The sequence below is a fragment of the Urocitellus parryii genome, chromosome 5 (genome assembly GCF_045843805.1).
Source record: "Urocitellus parryii isolate mUroPar1 chromosome 5, mUroPar1.hap1, whole genome shotgun sequence".
Taxonomy (NCBI): Eukaryota; Metazoa; Chordata; class Mammalia; order Rodentia; family Sciuridae; genus Urocitellus; species Urocitellus parryii.
The window spans coordinates 158,167,474-158,185,171 of NC_135535.1; the positions used below are offsets into that span (position 1 = coordinate 158,167,474).

The 17,698-nt window shown below is 49.2% G+C and overlaps 1 protein-coding gene across 1 annotated transcript; it reads right to left on the reverse strand.

Moving 5' to 3' along the window:
• Positions 1-8,698: 8,698 nt before the first annotated feature.
• Nodal (nodal growth differentiation factor) lies at positions 8,699-15,946 on the reverse strand. The gene is made up of 3 exons (XM_026405839.1): positions 15,751-15,946; positions 10,585-11,288; positions 8,699-8,851 (listed from the first exon to the last, which is right to left on the reverse strand). The coding sequence occupies exons 1-3, from the start codon at positions 15,944-15,946 to the stop codon at positions 8,699-8,701; spliced, it is 1,053 nt and encodes a 350-aa protein (XP_026261624.1).
• Between the last annotated feature and the right edge of the window lie 1,752 nt (positions 15,947-17,698).

Below are 17,698 nucleotides of genomic sequence, written 5' to 3' on the forward strand. Positions count from 1 at the left end.
CTCGAAAGACTGATCCCTCCATCCCCTCAGAGGAAGGCAAGTAAAGTAGCCACTGGTATCCTGGGAATTTGTGGTTGGATTAGGCGCCCTGAGCTCTCTTAAGAGACCAAATCCCAGGGTAGAAGTAACGGTTCCATTGACTAGGAAAGAAAGCTGTTTTTCTTTTGAACTATGAAAAGACCCTACTTGTGAAGACCTTTTAGAAAGAAGAGAAGAAGTATATCTGCGGAACTTTGTTCTGTTTTCTGCTACAAAAATGTGAATAGTTCAAAGAGTAAAAATCTTTTTTAATGATTGATGTCTCAGGAATAAGCTGGATCTCCAGTGTTTTGGGGATGCTTTGAGTCAAATTGATAATCAGAAAAGTATTTTTTGTTTGTTTGTTTGTTTAATGTATCCCTGTTCTGATTTTAATTAAACTCAAAATTTCGCTTTACATAGTCTTAGAAAAACTTAAATTGCACTGTCATTTACATAAAAAGCTTGCTCAGGACCTATTTGTACCTAGAGCTTGGTTCTTTGGGAGTGAAGCTTTTTATTCTTCATATGCTGGTGGTGGCATCCTGTGGAATCTGACTCCAGCTGGCAGCAAGCAGGTGTCAGTGGGCAGAAGAGTATGCTTTTCTTGATTTTATTGTTGCCTCCGAAAACTTGGGCTCCTCACTTGCCCACAACAGGAAATGGATTTAAAACATGACCATTTGAATAGTATCAAAATACCATTTGCCCCTTTCTCTCCATCTTGGGGAATCTCGGCACATGACCCTTAATCAGAGGATATGTTTCTAGAATTTGTTGAGCGTCTCCTGTGTCATGCAGGAGCTGCCTAGTCCCTTGACCTTTTCCTACCAGAACCTCCTCACTGCTTGGAGTATTTCTTTCCTGGAGGCTACCATTACTAAACATACTCTGATCTCCATAAACCAGCATGGCAAAAATAATTGCACAAAACAACAGATAAACTTCCAGTAGATGGCATCTTTATGTCATGCCTCATAGAATCACTTTCAGAGCAAGCCAGAATCTAATACGTAGTGCTCTGGGTGTTTAGAAGGAACCTCCCAGATGAAGCCCTAAGTGAATATTATTCCTGACTTTCTCTTGGGGAGGAAACACCATAAGTTACTATCTGAATGAGAGTTCTTAAAATCTTAGTAACTATTTATACTTTTTATTTTATGAGGAAACCATGTTTCTATACTTCTGGGACAATCAATCTTCATGACAAATGACCTAGACAGACATATACTCTTATGGTTTTGTCTTCTTTGCAGAAGCAAAGGGTTCCCCAGCTCTCATATTCTGTATTATTTGGTGTATCATTCATGAGAGCACAGGAGTAGAAACTAGTTGGCTTCTAGGTGTTGGGCTTCCAGGCCAAGTTTTTTCCTATCTGTATTAGTTTTCTGGCTTTATAAGAAATTGCTTCCAAATTTAATAATATAGCAAATGTTATCAGTTCTGTAGGGTAGGAGTTTGGGTGTAGCTTAGCATAGTGGTTCTAGCACAGGTCTTATAGAGTTGCAGGCAAGATCTACACAGGGCTTGCTGTCACTCTGGAGCTAGGCAAACACTACCTACTGAGCTGCATCCTCAACCTGAGAATCCACTTTCAAATTCCATCTTTGTAACTGTTGGGCAGGCTGCCTCAATTTTCTCCCCGCGTGGATCTCTGCAGAGCAGCACAAGTATCTTCATACCATGATGCCTGGCTTCTCCCTGACATTAGAGGGAGGCAGGGAAAGAGAAAATTGTGGTACCCTTAAACCACACTCCCAACAGAAGATGAAACCAGGGCTGGGGATATGGCTCAGTTGGTAGTGTGCTTGCCTTGCATGCACAAGGCCCTGAGTTCGATCCCCAGCACCACAAAAAAAACAAAAACAGGTCAACAGGGAGGTAGGTTTAATCTAAGTGAACTATATTGCTACCAAAAACAATTCTTTAAAGTATGTATCACCAAGCTAGGGTAAGACAAACCTTCTATTCCCCAAAGCTACCTGATGGCTTTGAGAGAGGTAGCAAGAAATGGCAGTTCCCAGGAGAACTGTAATATATGTACACCCGTCTGACTACTAGCTGCTCAAGGATGCTTATGTGCAAAGCTTAGATTTGGTCTCTAAGACTCATTAACCACTTTACTTTCTTTTAGCCAGTAATCGATGGAAGGAATTGGGTCTACCACTAAAGCTGTCTTAAAATGGGGATTGTCAAGCAAAGGGAGTAAATCTGAATTAGATGTTAGGTTATAGAACCGAAGACAGGAAAGATTCAGGATGAAACAGATGATAGTGTCAGGAAGCCAGGTCCCTACATGAGTCGGTGTATGATACTTGTTATCTTCAGCTACACCAGCTTGCAGGCTTGAGTTAGTTCTCTCACCCAAGAAGCACCTTCACTTTACCAGGGAACACCTGAGAATGACAGCCATCTTTCTGTGCTTGATTGCCCTGTTAAGCCTATGTGTAGGTGGCTCTGTGTGCTCATTTTGTCCTGGGCTTCTTGATGTCATTGTGTTCTTAAAACGAAGCAGTTTTCTTTTTCACCCTCAAGAGAAACCTAGAGGCCATTTGTCAGTCAGCACATTTCTGGTGAATGTCTACTTTGGGTTTCTGGCACTTGTTCCCAGCCAAGTCTTTAGCAATTTCAGACATCTTAAAAGATGCAAATTCTTGTTTGGATTTACACTGAGCTCCTGAGCATTTCCTTTTCTGTAGCTGTGCTTGCTTTAGCCTGTACTTGAATAAGAAGCCTTGTTGCTGAGGCAGTCATAAGCAAAGTACAGGGCTCATCTCTGAAGCACCTTCCATTGATTTTGGTTTTCCTGCTGATTTGGAGTGGAATAAAAGTAAGTGGTCTTTTATTTATTTATTGGCTCTTTTGGAACTCTCAGGCTTTATCCCACATTCCATCAGAATTCAGCTAGGATTGTGGGGTTTTCCCCCTAGTCCTTCCTGAAGCCAGAGAAAAGAGAGTCCCTGCTTTGATCCAAGGTAACCGATGTAAAGGGCTCACATTGGTAGCAGTGTCCCAGAGATGGGATCTCTTTCCTTGCTATTCATTGTGGATGCCAGCTTCTGGAAGCTGGGACATGGCCCTTTGCATTCTCCTCAAGAGAAGGCCTCACTCTCTGGTTCAAGACTGTCCCTCCTTGGCATGTTTTTCGGACTATAGGTATGTAGAAGCAATTTAATAATCTGCGAAGCCCAATCACTTCCCAATCATTTAGCGTTTGTTATAAAGAACATTGTTTCTCTGGGAGCAATTCCTGTCAGAACTTTGAAGGGGGAGTAGTTACCCCATTGTTCCTTTCCTCTCAGATTTTAATTAGAGATGAAATTGGGGTTTGGTTTTGTTTTGTCACTGTACTGGGAATTGAATCCAGGGCTGTCCAGCATACTAGGCAAGTGCTCTGCCACTGAGCTACCTTCCTAGCTCTTGATATCAGGTCTTGATATCAGGCAGGTGGGTCACAATTCAGAGTACTTATACTTTAGGGACATCCTGTGTTCTGGTTACTGTTTCCTGTTTTAGTAGTGGAGTTTCCTTGAGGCTAACTCACAGAAATTTCTAACTAAAGACTTTAAGGGTGATTGCTATGTACTCGTTTTTCCAGTTAATCATTCATAACACCTTTCCCACCTTCTGGAATTTACACTGATTTCTTTAGGCTAGTCCTGGAAGTTGATACCTTTTGACAAAGCTTAGATTGAGCAGAAAGTTGTTTGAGTCCCTGTTCAAATGGTCTTTGGTTTCTCTCTGCTTGTTCACCTTTGCCCGTGGCCCTGGCAGACCATGCTGAGCTGAAACCTTTGCCAGGGAATTTAAACTCTTCCTCTGCCACCTTTCCAAGGTGGGAGGCTGGCAGAGAGATTCTACAGTGCTTGATAATCACTTGACCATGCTGAAATTTCCAAAGGGAGCTCTTTCCGGTGCTTAAAACCAAATTCCAGGACATTAAACTTAAAGGGAATTCCACGAATCCAGCACAGCATGTTCATTCTTGTTGCTGTGTTCCTCTTCAGCTGAGTCTTTAAGAAAAACAAAAGGCTCAGGCCAAGAGCAGTTCTTACTGGGAGTGGGGAGGAACACTGGTTTGAGCTAAGGGGCCAGTTGGGCCAACCATCCTACTCCTTCCTGGTGTCTGATCCATATCACCAAGTCCCTTGCACCAGTGCCTTGCCTTTACCTGCAGACGAGCCCGTCTTTTTCCACCAGGGTGAGGAGACCTCCACAACCCCAGGGTAAACCTTAAAGAAAGTGTTTAGAAGAGCCCCGGGGATGCTTATATATTCTAGTGAACATTTTAAGCATCTTTTAAAAATATTTTGTATAAAAAGCTTCCCTGTCTAGTACCACCAGTTCCAACCACATCAAATGGAAAAGCAGAGACTGCCAGCACTTTTCTTGGTCTTCCTGTCCTCTCCCTTGATGTGTTTGTTGTCCCCTCACCCCTCCCATCCATTCACTGTCAGGATGGTTAACGGAGGGTACCATGCAGTTCTGAGGCAGTCCTGTGTGATTCCATGACCAGTTTTTGTTTTTAACTGTTCTTCCAAACCAGCAGGTGTTTGGAAATTAGCGGGGGGAAAATCAATTCTCACCAATGGTTGCTGTTACAGTTAAATCAATAAAGATCTTGAGTATGAATGTGGAGTCTTGTGCTGAAGATTGAACCCAGGCTGTTGAACTTGCTAAGCATACACTTTACCCCTGAGCTACTCCCTGCACACACCCAGCCTCAATTTGGTGTTTTAGTTTTTTCAATGTTTCAGGTGAACTGTTGAGGGTTATTTCACATCTGTGGAGTCTTCGCTGATAGGGCAGAGAGTGGAGGTAGTTGGCAATTTTGTGTACATCATCCCTGAGGAGGCCCACACGCCTTTCCCTCTCTCAGAAGGGCTGTTTCTGGCCCTTGGGAGCCTTCATTAGATAAGTGCATGTCTGGTGTCTTAAACCAAGGTGTGCTGCATGAGCATCAGACTCCTGCTGTTAAACCAGCAAGTCCCCAAATTAATATTAAAAGAAGAATCGTCCTCTCATATTTTACAGTCTGTGAACAGAGCCCACATGACCTTTTCCTGTAGGAAAATTATTATGTGGGCTCTGTTCACAGACTGTAAAAGGTCCAGTTTTATTTCCAGTGCAGAAGTTAAGGGCAGAGGCCTTGGAGTTGGGTAATTTCATTTCCAATGTTGCTGCTGGGAGCTGAGTCGCCTCCATACAGCAAGATTCAAGTCTCTTGTGCCTTGGTTTTCTCTGGAGTGAAGAAAGTTTTTCAAAAGTGAAAGGGGAGCGGGAATTCTAGATTGTCATGAGGCTTGGGTAGGATCATGGAGCACACTTAACCTGGTTGCAGATACAGAAAGTTCAGGATAAACAGTTCTTGTTAAAGAACTCAAGCCCAGCTCTGTTGGCCTGCACACCCAGAAGCTAGCTGTTCAGCTGGGTCTCCATTCCCTCCATGTGTGCAGGTGTGGGAGTGGAGCAAGTTTGACCACTGAACAGGCACCCAGGCTGGGTGCAGTGGTGCACACCTGTAATCCCAGCCTGGCTCCTGTCTAAAGAAAGGAGAAGAACAAAAAAACCTCTGTAAGGGAAGATGGGGACAAAATAACTTGGAAAGCACTTCCAGACATCCTGTGCTCTGCCCTAAAGGCAATTAGGACAGAGGGATAGGGTCTTATTGATAAAAAGGGAGGTTTTTCAGGGTGGAGATAGCTCTTGGTTATGGTGCCATCTAGAGGCAACAGCCACTTCCTTGCCTGTGATTCCATGTTTCTGCTGCCCTCTTAAAATTTGTCTTTCTGTTTTTACCCCCTGCCAGCTATGAATAGTAATGCATCCATTTTTTCCCCTTCGAACTTGACTTGGTACTGCTGAAGGAACACTAAGTGGAACTTTGCCTTGAGAGCAAGTTAAAATTACTGTAAGCCCCAGTGCAGGCAGGACAGCGGTGCTCAGGCAGTACTTGCTCAAAGACAGTGACCAGCCAGCCCACAGCCTCAAGCTGAGAGCTGCTCCCCAGGTTAGGGCAGTAGGCTTTGCCCACAGACCTCTGGCTGGGCAGCAGAATGACCCTGCTGTGTCACTGGCACAGGAAGCACTAGCAGGGGTCAGGCATGGAGTCACCACTTTGTGCCTGCATTGTCATCTTGCAAGGGGAAGCAAGGCCTTGCTATCAGGGAGGTCTGTTCTGAGTCAACAGAGAAGCTGACTAAATGTTCCCATGAGCTAGAAAGCCAGAAGTCGGTCCATCTTCCACTTTCTTGGCCCAGGCTATGTAAGAGCCATTGGGTAAAGATTCTTGAAAGCCCTGGGATGGTGTTTGTGTGTGTGTGTGAGAGAGAGAGAGAGATGCTGGGGTTAAAGCCAGGGCCTTGTGCATGCTAGGATGGTATTTCCATTTCTGAGAACTTCAGGCCAAGCCAGGTGCAGTGACACATGCCTTTAACCCTAGCTACCTGGGAGGCTGAGACAGAAGAGTGGCAAGTTTAGGCCAGCTGGGGAACTCAGAACTTCTTTAAAAACAACAAAGGCCCTCAGGTTGTGGTAGGGTTGGGTTCAAGATTGATTCTAAAGGCCAAGGTGATACAAAGCTAGGTGAGCAAAAATTTGTAGATGGCTGTTAAGGACAATACCCTGTTGTGGCCAGCCCATGAGGCCTCCTGGGGTCTAATTCAGGAAAGAGAATGGGACAAGCTGCCCTCACAGGGTTGCCCCAGCCCTACTGTCCTCCAAAGTAAAATCAGTATATGTGCTGCCGAAGCGAGCACATCCAAAGTAAAATCAGATGCAGGATCCCATTGCGATTCTGAATTGGGCTAACCCCAGAGCAGGTGCATTTCCATTCAGGAAATGAGCAGCTATATCTACTGCTGCTGAGGCACTGAGGTTTCTCAGGCCCAGATCTGGTTCTGGCAAGTCCAGCCCCAGCCTGGGCCAGAATTGTCACCTTGATTCAGTCTACAGATGAGTCAAGTCAGCTCAGTGAAGTTCCCATACAGTTGGGATCATTCTGTGGCTGGAGGACCAGCTGAGAGGCTTCCTGGGAAACAGGGTAGGGGATCAGTTTCCCTGGGCTCACACGCTTCATCAAATGTACTCCCCCACCACATAGCCCCTGTTTTGGCAGTGCTCAACAAGGTTAAGCAGGTAAGAAGTGCTGCCTTTTCCATCCAGAAGATGAAGATTTGTGCTCAGATATTCTGCCACAACTTCCTGTAGAAAAACTTGGGGTCCTCTTTCTGTAGTGCGTGTGCAACCAAAAGTAAGCCAGTCTCAGAGCTGACAAAGGCTGGGTGTGGTGGTGCATACCTGTAATCCCAGTGGCTCTGGAGGTAGATCGCAAGTTCAAAGCCAGCCTCAGCAACAGCAAGACATCAAGCAACTCAGGAGACCCTGTCTCTGAATAAAATTCAAAATAGGACTGGGGATGTGGCTCAGTGGTCGAGTGCCCCGGAGTTCAAGCCCTGATACCAAAAAAAAAAAAAAAAAAAAAAAGAGCTGGCAAAAGAATATGCCAGGGACTGGTCTTGACAGGCCTTACAAGCTTTGGAAGGAGATGACAGGGATAAGGCCCCAGAGGACAGCCTATGGCTTAAAACTCAAGGTCTCTGAGCCCACCAAACAAGACTTTTTGGTGGTGGTGGTGATCAGACCCAGGGCCCTGCACTTTGCTAGTTATACAGGTACTCTACCACTGAGCCACATCCTCAGTCATACCCAGAATGTATTCTAATACACCCCATATGAATGTTAGCACCCACCGTCTTGCATTTTACAAGAGGAAGCTGAGCAGTGAATACTCAATTGAGGTCACATAGCTCAGTGACTACAGTCCATGTCTCCTGCCACCCAGAATAAGTCCTTAACCCCTGTTCAATAGGAACCGCAAGGCCCTCATTAACCGCACACATTGAGAGGAGGAGGTGAAGTGTCACCGACTTTAATAGACTCGAGTTGTGTCTGCCAAGCAGACTGACTCAGGGATGTCTGAGGGTTCCAGCTTCTGTAGTCCAACATGGCCAGTCCTCTAGGAGTTCCTGGCTCTCTTGTTAAAGGCACCAGCTGGCCTAGGAGAGCTAGACAATGGCTTTATTGTTTATGCAACTCATTAGCAGAGACCATGCCAGGGAGCCTCTGAACACAGCCAACAGATTGCCACTGGCCAACCAGGAAGATGTGCAGGGCTCCCCCACCCCAGCCTGATGCAACGAGAGCCAATAGTTTTAATCTAATAAATTGATACTTAATCTTTGAAGGAGAAGCAGTGGTTCACAGACTGCTTTGGAAAATACGCCAAAGCTATAGATCGCCTTGCCCCACCTCAAAAATAAATGCACATTTGCTCCAACTTTGCACACAATTTCAAGGGGTTCATGAATTTAAAAACAAATTGGGTAAAGAATTCTTGCGCTTGCACTTTTACTTGCTACTGTCTTTTCGATAAAAAGAAAATCCAGCAAGCACTCTGCCCTCTGCAAGGCTTTCTCTTCCCTCCTCCTGACCAGGGCCTCTGGGCTTGGCCAACCTCACAGGGCCCTTCATTTACAGAGCGGGCAGCCCTTCCTCTTTGGTTCGGCTGGGCAGAGCTGCTTCTTCCCTCTGTTTCTTCTCCCTGGATAAGTGTAACGTCTTCCAGGAGCTTCCCAACCTTCTGGAGTGTAGGCAAATCTGACATCCCTCCAGGATGTGGTCAGAGGCACCCACACTCTTCCACGATCATGTCTTTATGGTGCTCTAGGAGCACTCTGCCATTATCCACATACAGCATGCTCAGCGGCTTGGTCTTCACTGGGGCACAGCAGGTGGAAGGGACCCGATGGGGCTGGTAGCGTTTCAGCAGACTCTGGAAGGAAGGGGAGGAGAGTCAGTTCACATCCCTAGCAGTAGGTCAGAAGAGTATTATTTCTAGGTAAGGAGTAAGAAAGAGTGGAAAATCATTTATTGGCAGGGTGGAGTAGCACATGCCCGTTAGTCTAGCAACTCAGGAGGCTGAGGCAAGAGGATCACAGCCTCAGCAACTTAGTGAGGTTATAAGCAACTTTGTGAGAACCTATCTCAAAATAAAAAAAAAATTAATAAAAAAGGGCTGGGGATGTGGCTCAGTGTGGCTCACTGGTTAAGCACCTCTGGACTCAATCCCCAGTACTAAAAAGTAAAAATAAAAAAATCAGTTTGTAGGTGCAAAAATAGAAGAAAAATGATTTTCACGAAAGAATCAGCATCCAGCATGGCAATATATCAACTCTCACAGCTAAAATAGCTTTGTGCAACCTAACCAAGAGATTCTAAGGCTCATGTTTCTGGGTAGAGCAGTAGCTAACTTACAAGTCCTACTGTTCTAGCCTAAAGTGAATACCAACTTTAAAAATATTCCAAGAAACTGCTGGTTTAGTTCCAGAATTATGAAGCAGAGGGAATCATGTGGAAGCTCTCATAGGATTTGTTTTGTTGGCCAGCGAAGGGCAGGCAGAGTCAACAAGAAGAAAGGTGACACCCCGTTGACATTTAGGAACCTGTTCCTGTGGACATCTCTTCAGAGTGTGAGAGCTCACACTGGGGACTGCCTGGGTTTCCACTTGGTGGCAAGGCAGGGGGCTAGTGGGGGCAGCGGCACCTCTGAGGCTCAGGAGGGCCTCTGCCTAGCAGTCCTCTGAGGCTGTGGCCCACCAGCGACTCCCTTGAGGAGCTCAGCTTACGTGGTCATGCTCCTCAGAGGCCCTGAATCTGCCTGGGACTTGGCACAGAGATGGACTGCAGGTCCCAAAGATTCACTCCAGGCTTCACGGAGTAGATTAAAACACTCTGGTCCCTTATGACCTTTGAGAGCAGGGCAGGGCCACCTCTAACACCAGGCCGCCACATCAGGCTCTATATTCTCTCCATCTCATCCTGCCTCCTACACGGGTCTTGTCCCACTCCCTCTGCCACCTCCTAGCCCTTGCGCTGACTAGTGGCCCCTGGTGGCAGCTTCTGGCCTTGTCTACTCCTGCGAAATGAGTGCTCAGCTACAGTCTGAGGCAGCAGAAGTACAAGGGCTGTAACAGTGTTGTTTGTAACCATGGCCCCATACACAGAGCCCCCATTTCACTAATGAATCAAACACATCTAGTACCTGCCACCTACTATATAGGCTGGGTACCAATAATCTCATGAACCCTACAGCAACCCTATGGGATATGGCACTGCCTTCCCCATTTCACAGGTAGGAAAGCTGAGATCCAAGAGAATAAGCAGCTTTCACACAGCTAATGGGTAGGAATCAAAAAGACTCCTTCCTAGAATGTCAGGGCTAGAGGGGACCCGAGACCCTCTATTTTACCCCCCCTCCCTAATTTTATGAAAGACAAGAAGTCCTAGGGAAGCAGTGTGTCAAGGGTAACCCCCCCACTTATGGCATGACTGCACACGGGCTCTATAGGGTAGTCCCCGAGTCCTCCTAGGCCCTCCCACAGGATCTGGCACATGGTAGGTGCTTGAATGGCTATAATAGACTAAACATGGTAATTCGACAGCAGAGCTGGAGTCCTGTCCCCCTCTGACAGCACGTCCCCAGGGCTTACTGTCTTGGCGTCACACCTGGATGTATGCGTGGTTGGTGGGATGGAACTCCTCCCCCACGGGGTTAGGGCACTCGCCCTCGCAGCGGTAGGCATTGTACTGCTTGGGGTAGATGATCCAGGAGCCCCACCCGATCAGGTTGAAGTCCACCTGGAACTTGACCTTCCGACACAGCTGGCTTCTGTCTGGCAAGTGATGCCGCCGGTGTCTCAGGACCCTCTCCCGGGAGAGCTGTCCCTCCTGGGCCCGCCAGGAGCTCTCAGCTTCCCACAGCAAGGTGGCGCCACCCAGCCGCCTCTGCTCCCAGGGCAGGTTGGAGTAGAGCATGAGGAGCACGTTGGTGCCAGTGACAGGGGGGGTGGGGGAGAGTGGCCAGCACTCTCGGGACAGACTAGACATCTGCTCCTCCAGCGCCCTGGGGTCCTTCAGCCATTTGGAGAGGGGCTTGGTCACCTCCAGGACCATGCTGCCGGAAGAAAAAGTGACCTGGGACAAAGAGATGGTGAACAGTTCCATCCGAAGACGCCTCAGGCAGTTGCCTGGGTCCTTGTCTGTGTCCAGTTTTGGCTGGTGGAAGATCTCAATGGTGAGCTGGCCCTCGGCGGGGAGGTCCACGGGGCTGGGCAGCTGCAGCCGGAGCTCAGCCCACGCCAGCTCTTCTTCTTGGCTCAGGAAGGAGAAATCAAAAGCAAAGGTCCAGTTCTGCCCATCCACCTCCACATCTGGGAAAAACCAGAAAAGAAGCAGAGTGAGAGGGGGTCCCCCACCTCAGTCCCATGTTAGAACCCTAACTTATGTCGACCATCTCTTACTCTCACCCCCCGCCCTGTGGAGGTAATGTTCTTGAGTCCATTTTAAATATAAGGAAAATTAAGGCCCAGAGAGGTTGTCCATCTGGGAAGGTGACACAGTCAAGAGTCAAAAGTACATCTTAATTTCCTGATTGCCAAGTCCAAACCCCAAATCACTGCTCCACCAGTGAGTGCCCTTTTGGAGACAAACTGGCAAGAACTGGATCAGTCAGGCAAGAGGATCACAAGCCTAGGCAACTTAGCAAGACCCTATCTCAAAAATAAAAATTAGCCAGGTGTGGTGGCACACACCTGTGATCTCGGGGACTCAGGAGGTGGAGGCAGAAGGATCACAAGTTTGAGGTCAGCCTGGGCAACTCAGTGAGACCCTGTCTCAAAAAATAAAAAGGACTAGGGGTGGGCTGGGTTTGTGGCTCAGTGGTAGAGCGCTTGCCTAGTATGTGAAGCCCTGGGTTCTATCCTTGGCACCACCTAAAAATAATAAATAAATAAATACAGATTTTGTGTCCATTTACAACTAAAAAATAAAATAAAATAAAGGACTAGGGATGTAGCTCAGTGGTAGAGCACTTGCCTATCATGCATGAGGCCCTGGGTTCCATCCCCAGTATTGCAAACACACACACACACACACACACACACACACACACACACACACTGTATGAGTTCTGTCTTCCCCTCCTCTCTCCCCTTGCAGTCTAAGGCCAAAGAAAGCTTGGGTCTTCTAACCTAAACTTGGGCTTCCACTTGCCCTGTGACCTTGGAGCAAGTCATCTTCTTGAGCTGTTTCTCACTGGACAAGGTGGTCTGTTTCACAGGCACATTTAGCCAGATGCAAGTGTCATGAAAACCTCAGAGAAATAGATGCCAATGGCTGACCACCCTCTCCCCATCCTGTGCCTAAGGAGCAAGGCAGAAACTTCGTTTTCAGCAGCCCTCCAGGTAGGTTTCTAAAGGTATTTGAGGCATGGCTTTTCAGGGACCTCAGCTGGTCTTTCCTATCTAGATGCAGATGCTCACCCTCCGGGCTTCAGGTCCTTCACACACTTGGGGCCACACACAGCAAACATACACCACACACAGCCTTGTTCAACCCGCCAAGACAGCCAAGCCCAGACCAGGTGAGATGGGGGGGTGCATATTCCATTCATTTTAGTCTTGTACTAATTTTGTCTGATGTCTGGAACTAGCACACATTTCTGGATTTCAGCTCTCTTAATAATCTTGCTGGGCATGGTGGTTGCACACCTGTAATCCCAGCAACACAGGAGGGAGGCTGAGGCAGGGGGTTGCAAGTTCAAGATCAGCCTCAGCAACTTGGTGAGGCTCTAAGCAACTTTAGCTAGGTCCCATCTCAAAACTTGAAAAAACAGCTGGGGATGTAGCTCACTGGTAAAGCACCCCTGGGTTCAATCCCAAGTACCAAAAAAAAAAAAAAAAGAAAAGTAAATAATAATAATCTTTAACTTTTTTCCCTCTTCTTTGCATTGGGAATAATGACGCACTGCTCACCTCTGTCTTATCACCCTGGGAAACAAAGAGGTGTGATGGTTTATTGTAAAGAAAATCAGGGGTTATCCCTTAGAAATAAAATCAGGCGACCTGTAGCTGGTTCATGCACAGATCCCGGAAGCCATGGCGGTTACCAAATTAGATACAGTGGCTCACATAGCAGTTTATTTTTTACTGTCCACAGAATCTGCCATCTTGTAACAAGTTTCTCTGGAATGTGACCTATATCATAAAGGGGTAATTCCTAGCTTCAGCCTCTGGGCAACTTCTCAGTTGCCCCTTTTCACTTAATTTCCACTTTTCTCCTAATTAGCACCTGCAGGGGGCAATAACCGGCCCCTGACTAGCAGCTCTCCCCAGAGGTGTGGGAAAGACGCCCATCCATGCATTCCCACTGCTGCATCAGCTGACCCTCTGGGGACAGTGGGACACTGTAGCAACTCCTGGCCACCTGTACCAGCAGGCCTGCAATTTTAAAATATTTAATCTCAAGTGTATACAAATGGTCTTTTAGAGTAAAGTACTCTTGCTTAATGGCTAAGAGCAGCAGGAGCCCCAGAGTTTCTTCAAGATGGTTCAGATTCTACCATTAGCTGTTTTGCTGTTCAACACTGCTCAGGTTGCTTTCCTTCTCTGGGCCCAAGTTTCCCTCTTTGTAAAAGGAAACAGTAACAGTAACAGTGTCCACCCTACTGGGTGTTATGATTAACTGTACATAAAGTGCTTTGCCCAGTAGTTACCTAACTTCAATAAGCATTGGCTGTCTTCAAACTTCCTCATTATTGTCAGTGTCCAGAAGTTAGGCAGAGAGGTCCCTGGACAGGTCACATAGTCTTCCTGTAAGTGGGATGGGCAGTGTCCCGGATGGGTAAGAAAGAGACTGCTCCTTCCTGTTGGAAGAAGTCTGGACTTGGTGCCTTGCTCTGCCCCTAGAGGGCTACTTCCCAAAGTTTTTTTTTTTTTTTTTTTGGCGGGGGGGGGGGGGGGGGGGGGACGTTTAAAATGTATACTGGGGAATGAACCCAGGGTGCTTTACCACTGATCTACATTCCCAGCCCGTTTTATTTTTAGTTTGATACAGGATTTTCCTAAGTTGCTGAGGCTAGCCTTGAACTTTTGGTACTCCTGTCTCAGCCTCCCCAATTGCTGGGATTACAGGTGTGGTCATTGGGCTCAACTTCCAATAGCTTTACAATAACCCTCTCCTCAAACCCTCCCCGCTGTTAGCACCCTTTGAAGGTGAAGAAAGTTTAGGTTGGGGGGGAGGTGAAACAGATGTAAACCTAATTTGGTTAGACTCCAACTCCCATTTTGCAGTATTGAGCTACAGCTCGACAAACACAACCGGGACAGAGGGCGGCTGGCTTAGGACAGCCCTTCCCCACCCGCCCCCTCCTGGAAGGCTCTTCCAGCAGCTTTTACACAACGCAGCGATCACAGGCCAACTGTGCTGAATTTTACTGTGGATATTTAGACACACCCCCTCCCCAGAGAGCAGTCCCCTGGTCTACACAAGGAAAACCAGAGGAGTAGGGTGACTTGCTGGGACACACATGGAATTGAGAAGCAGGGTTGGAGGGGGCAGAACCCTGTTTTCCAGATTCCCAGTCTGTGGAATCACCAACCACATTTTCAAGAACTTTCCAGAAGGAAGTGAACTAGAAAAGCGTGTCCTCCCCCTTTCCCATCCCTCATCCCCGGCCACCTTCTGGTCTTCTGGAGGAACTGCCACAACAGATTTCCCATGGCCTCGCCCTCCAAGGTGTCCCCAGCCTGGTCAGTCCCCACGTGACCCTTCCGGAGAGGGTCACCAGTCGGCCAGCCGTGTCAACCCAGACGCGGCCGCCCAGGCCAGGGAGCTAGGAGCCCCGCCCCCAGGCCCAGAAGGACCGGCGGGCGGCAGGTCAGATCAGATTAGCGGATGTGGATTGCGCCCCGGCCCGGGGAAGCGCTGTCTGGCCCCCCGCAGGCGGAGGGTCTGGCCCCCGCAGGCGGAGGGAGGCGCGGGCCGGGGAGGCTGCCCAGGTGTCGGGATGTGGATTGCGCCGGGGAAGAGGTCCTAGGTCAGGGCTCCCCCTCCTCGGCACCCAACTGCCCGCTGCGCTCGGTGCCCAGACGCACTGCCTGGTCCTGGCAAAGATGTTCCTGGGTCACTGGGCACACCCGCACGCAAATTTAGGCCGGGAGTCCTGGGTCACCCGGGAAACTTGACGTCTCCCCGACCCGGGTTTAAGGCTGCCTTAATTCTCGGCTTCGTGACACTCCATCCCTAATCTTGGACCTGCGAGCCCTAATCCCTGATGCCACACCTCAGCCTGGAACACTCCCGCCGCCGCCAGACTCCGGGACCCATTCACCCTCATTCGCAAAAAGAAAAAGGAGATTCGACAGGACAAAAATAATTACAGCAATCATGGCCCTTTGTTATTACTGTGCCCAGTTCTGTGTTGTTTGATGTGATTGTCACCGATCCCTTTCCACGGTCTTACAAAGAAGGCACTATTCTACCTTTTTTACAGATGCGTAAACTGAGGCTCCCAGGTACCTAACTTCGAACACCGCGGCGGTGAGAAGCTGCGCGATCTGGCTCCCACCCTCCAGCACTGCTCTCTGCGCACCCCAAATCTGGACCTGGATGGCAGTGGTCCCTGTCGGGGTCATACCGGAACGCTGGAATCCCCTCCCACTAGTCCGTGCCACCAGCCGTGCCGATACAGAAAAACATGCACAACCAGACCCTGGACGCGCCTTTCGAGCCCTGGGCTCGGACCACCCGGTCCCAGGCACCCCTCCGCAGTCCCAGCGCATTTCCGGAGCCCGCAGGCGAGTGGCTACCCCAGGCGCCCTGGGCGCAGCCTACCTTGTGCCTGCAGACTGCGGATGATGTCCGCCCGGGGCAGCGGGTCGCGGTAGAGGCTCAGCATGTAAGCGAGAGGGGACGGCGACGAGGGTTGCCCCAGTGTCCGTAGGGGTACCTGGGCCACCGTGGCGGGGCCTGCCTGCAGCAGCACCCACCAGGCGTGCAGGAGGAAGAACTGGAGGCGGTGGGCGTACATGACGGGCTGGCTGGACCTGAAAGCAGCGCCCCCGCCCCTTATATCCTGGGCCTGCACAGCCGCCCCGCCCCCGCCATTCCTCCCACCAGGGAAGCTTTAAGAACCTATAACCCCCCTGGAGGGGGAGGGTGGACCTCGACTGGGGGCTGGAGAGATCTGAACCTGGGACGGCGGCCTGCAAAAGCCGCGGAGGCCTTAGATCCAAACACCAGGTCTGGGCGCCCGGGCACCCTGCTTCTCAGTAAGAGTCCCTGTGGCTGAGACAGCAGGCCCCCAGTTCAGAATTGAGGCTCTCTTCCTCCGCCTCACCTGGGCTCCCTGCCCCGTCCTCTCCTGAGCAGGTAGGGGATGTGGAGTGCCTGCAGATCTCAGCGCTCAGGCGGTGGCTCCACACACCGGGATGCTGTGACCCAGCCTAGCTGGGTGCGGCCTTCTGGGCACTGTGCACGTGAACTCGGGGAGCTCCCCTGGCTTTCTGTGGCAGGGCCTGTCTGGGGAGCCAGCCTACGGGAAAACGATTGGGTACTGGATACTTACAGCCACAGAGGTGAGGGCCAGAGGAAGGGCCTGGGGACAAATGCCAGCTTCAAATACGGAAGTGCTCTCCTGGGGAAGGGAGGGCAGGAAGGGCCAGGATGAAGCCTTTTCTATCTGAAGCTGGAACCTGGGGTGTAGCTGATTGGGGGTAACAGCAGTCTCTTCCCTTCCCCCCCCCCCACGAACAGGTATCACTTCAGGAAAAAAGGTGTTACCATGTCCTGCAGTCCCTGCCCAGTGGTGGCAAGGCCACAGGAGACCTCAAGCCCCCTCCCTTCCATCTCCCTGGACCCTGCTTACCTCACCTACACTGGAGTGAGCCTTGCCTGGGCTCCCTCCCAAAGGAAGGGCAGGACTGGAATCACCTTTAAAGAAATGTAAATTCCTGCGGGCCAGTCTGTTTTCCTCCTACTGCAGGGCTTTCTTCTCTGCTGCTCCACACCCTGCTCCTCCTTTTCATTGAAAGCTGACCTTGTGCAAGACTCAGCACCAGGTGTCCACATACCGGCTGCTGTTTCACAGGATGCCTCCAGCCGAAAACAAAGAACAACAGATCAGACCTGAGCAAGGGTTAGAAAATGGGAAGAGGCTCAGCAGGTTCACCCGGGGGGTTCCAAGGCTGGGTTCTCCTGAGGGGCTGACCCACCCAGCTGGACAGGGCCCTGCTCCGGAATCAGAGGCCTGAGGTTCCAACCCTAGTCTGTGGTCAGTCTGCACACCAACCATCTGTGGGTTCCTCAAAGCTGGGACTGCCCCATTCATCTCGTTCTCCTGATATATATGAAATCAGGACCCAAAAAACCTGTGTGAAGTAAATCCATAAGTTTCACTGTGTCCGGACTTGCCAGAGGATAAGTATCTCCTGAAATGTTTGTTACACTAACGATTACTGAATCCCATCCAATATTCAGAATTAGAATTTGGAGTGAGGGAGTGGCAATTTACATATTTAGCAAGCACCCCAGTGATTCTTAGCTTCTCTGGGAACCTGGGTGGGCTAGGGTTCTACTTGCAGTTTGTAACTCCCCTTTCTAAATTCAGTTGTCTTCTGTAAAACAGCTGGAGATACCACCTCCCATGCAGATTAAAGGAAATGAATGTAAAAATACTTTGCAAGCTCTGAAAGCCGATATAATTATAAAGGATTATATATTTGGGGATGATTAAGGGTGTCCTTGGTTGTCCAATATCCCTAATCTGGGTGCTCACTAGGAA

What these genes read in the sequence shown, in the direction of transcription:
- Nodal (XM_026405839.1), bottom strand. Translation starts at nt 15,946, where the DNA reads ATGTACGCCCACCGCCTCCAGTTCTTCCTCCTGCACGCCTGGTGGGTG. An exon ending in CCGCAGTCTGCAGGCACAAG is followed by an intron (nt 11,289 to 15,750) that starts GTAGGCTGCGCC and finishes GGTTTTTCCCAG; the next exon opens with ATGTGGAGGTGGATGGGCAG. An exon ending in CCAACCACGCATACATCCAG is followed by an intron (nt 8,852 to 10,584) that starts GTGTGACGCCAA and finishes CCTTCCTTCCAG; the next exon opens with AGTCTGCTGAAACGCTACCA.